At 45.0% G+C, this 9,429-nt stretch overlaps 1 protein-coding gene across 1 annotated transcript in view; it reads right to left on the bottom strand.

Annotated features, from left to right (window-relative positions):
• Zcchc8 (zinc finger, CCHC domain containing 8) overlaps positions 1-9,429 on the bottom strand; it is a gene marked incomplete at its 5' end in the record, with an annotated part of 20,978 nt that overhangs the window by 1,848 nt on the left and 9,701 nt on the right. The window contains 8 exon segments of the mRNA XM_013503729.1: positions 2,541-2,658; positions 2,858-2,944; positions 4,771-4,892; positions 6,100-6,242; positions 6,524-6,666; positions 7,533-7,593; positions 8,164-8,229; positions 8,347-8,450. Of these exon segments, the coding sequence (XP_013359183.1) occupies positions 2,541-2,658; positions 2,858-2,944; positions 4,771-4,892; positions 6,100-6,242; positions 6,524-6,666; positions 7,533-7,593; positions 8,164-8,229; positions 8,347-8,450 (844 nt within the window).

The following is a 9,429-nucleotide window of genomic DNA, read 5'->3' as shown; positions in this document are numbered from 1 at the left end:
CGTCGGCCCGGCTCCCCTCCCCCGTCCCTGGCGGCCCCGAATCCGCTCCTCAGCACGGTTTCCGCGCCACAGCGGGCCTGTCAGCTCTGTGGCGGCAACGTGTCTCACCGCTGATCCTGCGCCGCGCCGAAGTGCTCCCTAGGTGACAGCAGGGTGCGGTCCCTAACCTTCCTGTCCAGGGTCTGGTGGAGGGGCCTGAAACACCGCAGGCTTAAAAAATGTGCAAAATCCAACTGAATCCTGAACCCTACGGAAAGCCCCATGAAATCCTGAACTTCACTGCACGGAAAACAAGCAGCGCCGCTCAGTGAGGAAGGCAGGGAAGGCAGTGGCGCCGGCACGCCGCAGCCTCGAGCTGTCACCTCCGCCCTCACTCAGAGCGCGAGGGCTGGTCTTGGCCATGCTGCGCTTTTCCTTTCTTTAAACACATTCCGACCGCGGGCACGCGCAGGACGTCCCGAAGGGCGCCTGGGCCACCGGTGGTACGAACGGATCTGATCGCTTTTGTGCGTCTTTTTACTCTAAAATGAAACCAGAGCTGCCGGCGGAGACGGAGGACTACGGGCCCGGCGCGCGAGTGGTGAGCGCCGCGGAGGACTGCGCGAGGGTGCGGCCCTCCTCTCAGCCCCGCACACTTCTAGAGACCGGGTCTCTCTGAACTGCGCTGTCTGGGCTTCAACTTGTGATCCTCCCACCTTCGCCTCCCTAAAAGCTGACTTCAGACATGTGTCTCTGTCCCTGGCTTTTCTCTCTCTTGCGTGAAGCTGGGACTGAACTAGGGCAGCTCTTCCACCTCGCAGATGCATCCCGCCTTCGGGCTGTGCTCTCCTAACAGTGAAAAGAGCTGGGCTCTGGGAACGCCGTGTGGGATGCCTGCTTAGGGCCCTTTTTTGTGTGTGCCGGGAATCAGACTCAGGACCTTGTACTCGCCGGGCAGGCACTGTGCCACTGAGCTACCTCTCCAGCCCTTGCTTCGGGTTTGAGAGAACTGTTTGCTTCCACAGTTTCATGGGTATGTGGCAACGCCCGTGACAAGTATGTACTCTGCCCACCCTCTGGCCTTGGCAGAAGAGAGGAGAGCGCCAGAAGCAAGGTTGTGGGTGCTAAGCCCAGGCTTGAAGGCTGCCAGGTACCCAGGACTCCTAATGCAGAGCAAAAAACGTGAGGAAGGAATTTGGCAGCTTTAATTATGGATTTTGAAGTCACTTGTGGAAAACAATCCAACTTTTTTCCTTTTTTTTAAGACAGGGTCTTGCTATGTAGTCTAGACTGGCTCTAAATTTTTAACAGTCCTCCTGCCTCAGCCTCCCAAGTGCTCGGATTACAGTCATGTGCTACCACTGCTCGCTACTTTTTTTTTAACTTTAAGGTGACTTCATTTTTAAATTGTCCCTGGGAATTTAAAAATGAGAGTAGGGATAATTTAATTTGAAGGGCTGGGGATATAGTTCAGCAGCACAGCACCTCCTTGGCAAACACAAGGTCATGAGTTCAATTCCTGATACCAAAAAAAAGTGAGTTACATCGAATTTGAGGTAACTTGTATCACTGGTATCTTATTATGAAGAGTATTTTTTCTTTTGCAGTACTAGAGACTAAACCAAGGGCCTTGCAAATAAATGCTCTACTACTGAGCCAACCCCCTAGCCTACATTAGATTATCTTTATGCATTTCTGTTTTGTTTTGTGACAGAGTCTTGCTATGTAGATTTGGGGCTGGTCTTGAACCCACTATGTAGCCCAGGTTGGTCTCGAACTGCGATGACCCTCCTGCCTCAGCCTCCTCAGTGCTGGGATTCTTTATGTATTTTATTGTGTCACAATTTCATCTGACTAAAAAAAAAAAAAATTTTATCTGACTTCAGAACATCTGACAGGCTATACAGGACAAAGGAGATAGCCATAATTCAGGATGGGAAATAGAATAAGGAACACATCCTCAGCCTTGGATTCGGAGTGGCCTTGGAATTTATCTAATTAACACAAAGTTTGCATCCACCCCAGGGTTTTCTGGGTGCAAAAATCTAAATTATGTGTCAGAATTCCTAAGGGAAACTTGGGCAGTGGGGTGGGTGCTGGGAAGGCGGCCCCCGAAAGGTGGATGTGGGATTGTCCTGCCCTCCTGATCTGCTGAGTGCTGTCACTAGCCTGGCCCACTGCGGTGCCACAGGAAGTGCACAGGGCGAAGACAGCAAAGGCAGGGGCGTATCGGAGGGCAAAGCTGCCATCTCCTTTTGGGCTGACTGGGCAGACTTCCCTGTGGAGCAGTGGCTCATGGGATTACAACTCAGAAGGTGCCTGGCAAAGCCTGGCTCAGCTCTGCCCTTTCTCCGCTGGGGCCAGCACTGTCACAAGGTTACAGGCTTTCCACCGCCTCTCCCAGAGCCCTGCTCCTGGCTGAGCGGTGTTCCAATTGAGCTTTCCAAGTGCTAGCAATGCCCCATCCCCAGTCCCCGAGAATATAGGCGCACTGCCCTCCCACAGGCGCGGAAGTCTGTCCCGCTTTCACAGAGACATCGCAGTGGCGCACAGAGACCTACCCGAGTCAAGCTCCATGTCGGCGGGGGAGGCTGCGGAGCTGCCGTCCCTCCTCTGCTTCTTTGGGCTACTGGAGCTGGACTGCGATGAAGACCGCTTGCCACTGGACTTAGCGCTGGGCTGCAAGAGTGACCAAAGTGAACACGTTAGGGGCAGACAGGGAATTCAAGCCCAGTGCAGCAGAAAGCCAGCCTGGGGCCAAGGCCGGGTAACTGCGAGTTCACCTCCTCCTGCGCTTTGATTCATCGGGCGGCAGCGCTTTAGATACTGAGCAAGAGGCCGCACCGGTTTCCAGCCCACACCCTTAGAATCTATTTACCGCTTGGAAGTTGGAAGAAAGGTAACTGGCAAACACATCCTTCTGCTGACAGGCCTGCATCGGTATGGAGCCGAAGATCCTCCACTCCTGCAGGGAGAGGAGAAGAGAAGGGTTTGTGCTCAGAAGACAGCACCTGAGGTTCTGCTCAAAGGAGTCCAAGTGGGGATCTCAAACGACACCTCTGCTTCTTTGGTGACGGCTCCTTAACTGCAGACTAAGGAAAAAAACTGTTGAAGAAAACAAAACATGCTGAACAATGATCAGAACTGAAGACGCCACAGTTACTGGACATAACTGCTTGGCTCCACACGTTCCATCTGCTGCAGGCCATGTGGGCAGGGTCACGGCTGTGGGCTCTCAGCCACCAGCCCTGCAGGGCCAGAACTGGCTCAGCACTCCCTGAGCCTCAGACCCTTCCACCCAGCTTTCAATCTTTTCCTCCCGCTCCCACGGTATTGACCCCTAAGGCCCACAGCTGCCTCTCACTCCTCTCCAACAGCACACTCAAAGGGAACATACAGGGTCAGGGTCTAGGGCTGGGGATATAGCTCAGTGGCATAAGCGCCTGCCTGGCAAGTGCAAGGTTGTGAGTTTGATCCCTGGTACTGCAAAAGAAAAGCAAAGAAAAGAAATTCAAGAGTCTAAGATAGGTCTAAGGCTGCACAGTCCTTTCTTTTTTTATTATACAGGGCCTCACTGTGTAGCCCCAGCCTGGCCTCAAACTCTTGGTGATCCTCCTGTCTCAGGCTCCCAAGTGCTGGGATTACAGGGGTGCGCCACCACACCCAGCAAGTGTGGGCATTTCCACTGAGCACTGGCAGGGGATCCTGATGGCACCTGGTACTCCGATCCACTTCCAGAAGCAATAATGGTCTTCACCATGCAGTTGAACCCTTAATGAGTTCCACAGTCTTGTGGGAGCTCATTACTTTGTATCTGTTCACTAGACAATAAGCTCAGATCTCTGACCTCTTCCCTAACGCCCAGACCCTTAACATAGCAGAAATGTAGTTTTTATTAAAACAACAGGAACTGGGCGTGGTGGCGCACGCCTGTAATCCCAACACTTCAGAGGCTGAGGCAGGAGGATCATTGTGAGTTCGAGGCCAGCCTGGGCTACAAAGTGAGCTTAAGTCTAAACTGCATAATGAGACCCTGCCTCAAAAAGACAAAAACAAAACAAAACGAGAAAAAAAAAAAAAGAAACAAAACAGCAAAAATACAATAGTTAACTGCTGATTTTTGACACAGAAGATGGAAACTATACCAGAATAAGTGTGAAAAACTATTCATAAACAGAATGAGAAACTTCAACATGAGAAAAATGTAACAAAAACACGCAAAACAGTTGTAAAAATCTTAGATTTTTTTGGAGACAGGGTCTCACTATGTGATCCCGGCTGGTCTCGAACATGCCCCATCCCGAGTGCTGAGATTACAGGGGTGCCCCCCAACCCCAGCTCAGACTCTTAGGTCAATCACAGATAGAAAGTTACTTCTCAACTAAGTAATTCTGTAACATTTACAAATCAAAGTTAACTGATGCAAACAACAAATTTACTTTTCCCCCCTCTTCTTTTTCTGAGGTACTAGGGATTAAACCCAGATGCTCTGCACTAAGCTACATTCCCAGCCCTTTTTCATAAATTCCTTTTTTAATGTTTGTGACAGGTCTTGCTAAATTGCCCAGGTTGGGCTCAAACTAGCAATTTTCCTGTCTCAGCCTCCCAGAGTGCTGGGATTATAGGCATGCACCACCATGCTGGGCTTTTTTTTTTTGTTTTTGGCAGTACTGAGCATTAGTCCCAGGGCCTTGAGCATAAAAAACTTTCTTCTCTATATAATAACAACAGCTATATAACACTTTCATCTGTAACATAACATCACACTCCACAAGAATAAAAAATACTTACATCTGGGATTCCTCTGGGAGTTGATATATTAAAACCTGGGTAGTTTACCAATTTTGAGAGATCATAAGTGACATTTTTGTTCTGCTGTATTTCTCCAACTTCCGTTTCTCCGTCAGCATCATCTGTTACAGACCATCACAGTGTTACTGCTAGAGACTCATGTATGTCCTTCCCCAACCAAAGTGCACATGGAAAGTGCTTACACTCATTTCAACAGAATTAGTCTGGGAATGACTTTAATTGTAAGTTTTCTAAACCATTAGATTAGAATTTTAAAACAACAGAGCTGGGGATTTAGCTCAGCGGCACAGCGCCTGCCTGGCAAGCGCAAGGTCGTGAGTTTGATTCCTGGTACCAGAAAAAAAAGGAAAAAATAGTAATAATAATGATAATTTTAAAATAACGCGAACATATTATTGTGATAAACTAAAATATTTAAAATCTTAGAAACTCTAATACTTCTATAGGTTACTTAAAAGTCTCTTTTCAGCCAGGCGTGGTAGTGCATGCCTGTAATCCCAGCACTAGGAAGGCTGAGGCAGGATTCACAAGTGAATTCAAAGCCAGCCTGGAATACACAGCAAGACCCTGGCTCAAAAAAAAATCTATTTTGTTAATATTACAACTGATCTAATGTTAGATTCCAGTGCTTCGATTTAACAAACATTTATGTAGTGCTCACTGTGTGCCGGACAGTATTTCCTTTTCAGACAGTCCTTCATTTTTACAAATGATAATTCAGGTGATCTTTGTGACAACACTGAAAGGTATTACTATTAAAATATATTTTACAAGATCTTATACAGATGAGGAACCCTTCAAGGATTATTTGTGAGCTGCTTTATTTAATTTTGAAAACTACTAAATAAATCAAAGGATTTATTTTGCCTGTTGTATAGCGTCTGCTTATATAAGGTTACCAGGTAATTGGTAAGAATTTTCTCTTTATGTAAGTACATTAGCTAATAATCTGAGAAGTAATGAAAGAATCAGAATTAGCCTTCTGCAACCCATCAGTAATTAACAGGTAGAGGCAGCTGTCTCCAGTGACCGATCCACTACAATTTACAGGGAGTAAATACAGTGAAAAAGGAACAAGCTGACCAACACCTCCGGGTGGCATCAGCAAAATCTCAAAAACTCTTTAAGGCAAACCAAGCACTAGTTTAAAAAAAAGGAAGGGATTATAGATGAAAGAGATTTAAGAGACTTTTAATCACCTACCATCTTCTGACCAAAGAATTTTGATTCAAGCAGTCTAACAAACAAGGCAAAAATAAAGGCAACAGGTGATAGTAAAGGTGACTTCGATAACCTAACACACTCTACCTTTTCCATCGTAAAGTGCAAGCCCGGAATTCTCCAATTCAGCCTCCTTGAGCCACCCCGGTGGGTATCCCAGCTGGCGCATCCGATAGATGAAAGGGGGAAGACTCTTGTCTGTCACCCCCAGTGCATCTTGAAGTTCCTCACTACATAAAAATAAGAGAAAAAATATACTGGATTCCCTTTTGCCTGAGAACACGCCGTGTTCTGGTGTTGAAAACATTTCAGTCTTATTTACATAGATGGAACACGGTGCCTAGCACACACAGTGTTAGGATTTCAATAACTGTTTTCGAGTGACTTGATGTGTATTACGTCGGTCTTGCTACACACTGCCTCCATCCTGGTAACTACCCTGGAAAGATACAGAACATTCCAAACACTAGGAAAGTAAAAATGACCTCCCACAGTAACATGAAGGCTGTACCTGATAACACCTGGCTTGAATCTTCCAAACCTTTCTTCGACTTCTTCTGCATGGTATCGCTGCTGAAAATTCTGATTGTTTGCCTCACTGCAGGCATCCATATACTCTTTTCTCTTTTCACTTATTCGAGCAGCATTCCGGGGCTAAATCATAATATGTTGAAAAAGAAAGGTATTAAGTGATTTAGAGACATCTCAGGAATTAAAAATAATCCCTTCTCTTTTAGGTAAGTGAACTGTGTGTTCGTTTGCTGGTTTTCCTCCTTCTGTTTTAGTTTCAATATAAAACTGTCATAAAAGGAAATAGATATTTTTGAAAAGTGAACAAGAGAAGCACTTTTATTTCCTCAATTTTTTTGTTTTGTTTTTTGAGACAGGGTCATGCTATGTAGTTCAGGTTGGGCTTGAACTCACTGTGTAGTTCAGCCTGGCCTCCAACTCATAGTGATCCTCTGCCTCAGCCTCCCAAATGCTAGGATTACAGGCCTGAGCCACCACACCTGCTTTTCAATTTCCTGAATTTCATCTCAGTGTTATAATTTAAAATCAAACTTTAGCCAGTCAGCAGTGGGCCTGAGGCTGCTGCCAGCAAGGGCAGTGCCAGGAAAAAGAAGAAGCTTCAAGGACATCCCAGGAAGATCAGAATGGGTATTACCTGAGGGGTAGGAGTGGGGCGTGCCCCAAGGTGACATTTCCCATCCCATGCCCTAAATCCCAGTCAAGAAAAACAAATCCGCAAAAATCTAAATAAATAAATAAATACAATTTTTAGAATAAGCTGTATAAACATTAACTCATGATGTTTTATTCATCTCAAATACTGATAGTACTATAACAAATTATTGTTTTAAAAAGACCCAATGTCTTAAAACACACAGAAATTTGCGAAGCTTTCAGGTTAGAGGACAACAGGCGAGTAACACAAGAAGTCTCCTCCCATCACAAAGTTCCATAAACGGGTAAAAGACAAGCTCTGGTTCAAAGACATTTTCTAGATGAGAGAAATTTACCATGGGGCAGTCTTTCATCTGATGTTCTTCAGAGCCACAATTGAAACAGTGAGGCTTTGGCCTATGTGGTCAAAAACACAAAAGATTTTCACAACATAAATGAAAACATAAAAGCAAATCCAAAAATTCTAGATGACAGCAAAGTACGAGAGAGACAAGAAAGCAAGAGGGTCACAGACCATTCTTATCTGCAACAGGGGTACACAGACATCCCCCGTACCCAGTGATTTACAGACAGCGCTGTGCGTCTTTTAACCAAGAACCATTCCATTCCTGACTGATCCGCTACCTCTTTAGAGTTTCTCAGGGCTTAAGACAGAACTGTGGCGCACAGCTCCTGTTTCCTCTGGGTGACATGGAAAGAATGCAGATGGTTAGAAGACAGCAGCCACGCGGACAGCAGCGTTAGGTCACTCCACCCCCCGCGGGTTAGGTGTGAACCAGCAAATCCCAGGAAACAGATGACTGGTTTCAGCACGGAACGTATGTCCACACATTGGCATTTCAGCTCAGTCTGTAATTTACTTTAGCATAAACCAGCAGTAAGGAATATTAACTTTTCAGGCTAAAGGAGTTTATGGTTTTGGGTATTCAAAAAAACAAAAAGAATAAAACGACTCCCCACACAAACCTTTTTGCCTTTACTTGTATCTCTTGCCCTTCTAGAGAAACAATGTGGCTGAAGACTTGCTGGTACCTTTAGTGAGTTTTATTAAGGAATAGTTATCATAGTCTGCAAAATTTGGTAAACTTTTTTAAAAGGTGAACTTAGTGGCAAGATGCATAAAAGATCTTCATTCACTATGTAGGATACTTGGGTATTTCCCATCCTTCCGTAAGCTGAGGGTTTTCATTTAGAAGCGGTTGCCCCAATTTATCAAGGCAAAAATTAGTAAAATACAGGACACTTCCTACAACCTGCAGAAAACAAGTCAAAAAATATTGCTATTTAAGCAGGAAAAAAAAAAGACATTAAATAATGTAAGACTATGATTACTTGTTTTAACAATTTATTTTTGGATGAATTATTAGAAATAATAATCAACTCCCTAGTTAAAGGACCTAGATTTTAGCATGTAAGTAAAAGTTACAACTGAGTCCTTCTGCACTCTCAAAAACCAAAAATCTCACACCTCCCTCCAGTACTCCATCTCTGTGCAACATGACCCTCAAAGTCTGTTTATTTTAATTTCCTTTGCTTCTGTTTACCCTTTTCTTTTCCCTTCAAACTTGGAGAAATTGTATATAGACAAGTCAGAAAAACAGTACAGTGAATACTCAAGCACCTTTTATCTAGATTTGACATTATTAATAATAATTTGTCACATTTCTGTGCATGTCCCCCTTAAAACAAATCCACTTTCCGCCATGTACAATTCAGCTATAGATACTTCATCCCTAATACTCCAGTATGAGCCTCACGGCAGTAAGAACACTCTTTTACAAACCCTAACCCACTGCCGCACCCACACAAATCAGAGACCCTCTGGTATCGTCTGTATCTAAGTCCTGGTATTTTCCCCAACTGTCCCCTAAATGCTCTTTATAGATTATTTTAGGATTTTATTAAGGTTCCATTTTTAGTACCTCCCACCCCCTTTGTGGTACTGGGGATTGAACTCAGGGTCCCATGAATTCTAGGCAAGTGCTCTACTGATGAGCTATACCCCAGCCTTATTTTAGCTTATTTTGATTATTTCTTTGTATTACTGAAGATTTAATCCAGGGTCTTCAAACTGAGTGACATCCCCAACCTTCCCCCACTTTTCTTTAAGACAGGTCTCATTAAGTGGCTAAATTGCCCAGGCTTGCTGGGGATATGGCTCAGGGGTGTAAGTGCCTGCCTGGCAAGCACGAGGTCATGAGTTCGATCCCCAGTACCACACAAAAAAAAAAA

Source organism: Chinchilla lanigera, unplaced genomic scaffold (assembly GCF_000276665.1).
Source record: "Chinchilla lanigera isolate Chin_1 unplaced genomic scaffold, ChiLan1.0 scaffold00081, whole genome shotgun sequence".
NCBI lineage: Eukaryota > Metazoa > Chordata > Mammalia > Rodentia > Chinchillidae > Chinchilla > Chinchilla lanigera.
The sequence above is the reverse complement of the archived record's forward strand: the minus strand, read 5'-3'. Positions and strand labels throughout refer to the sequence as shown.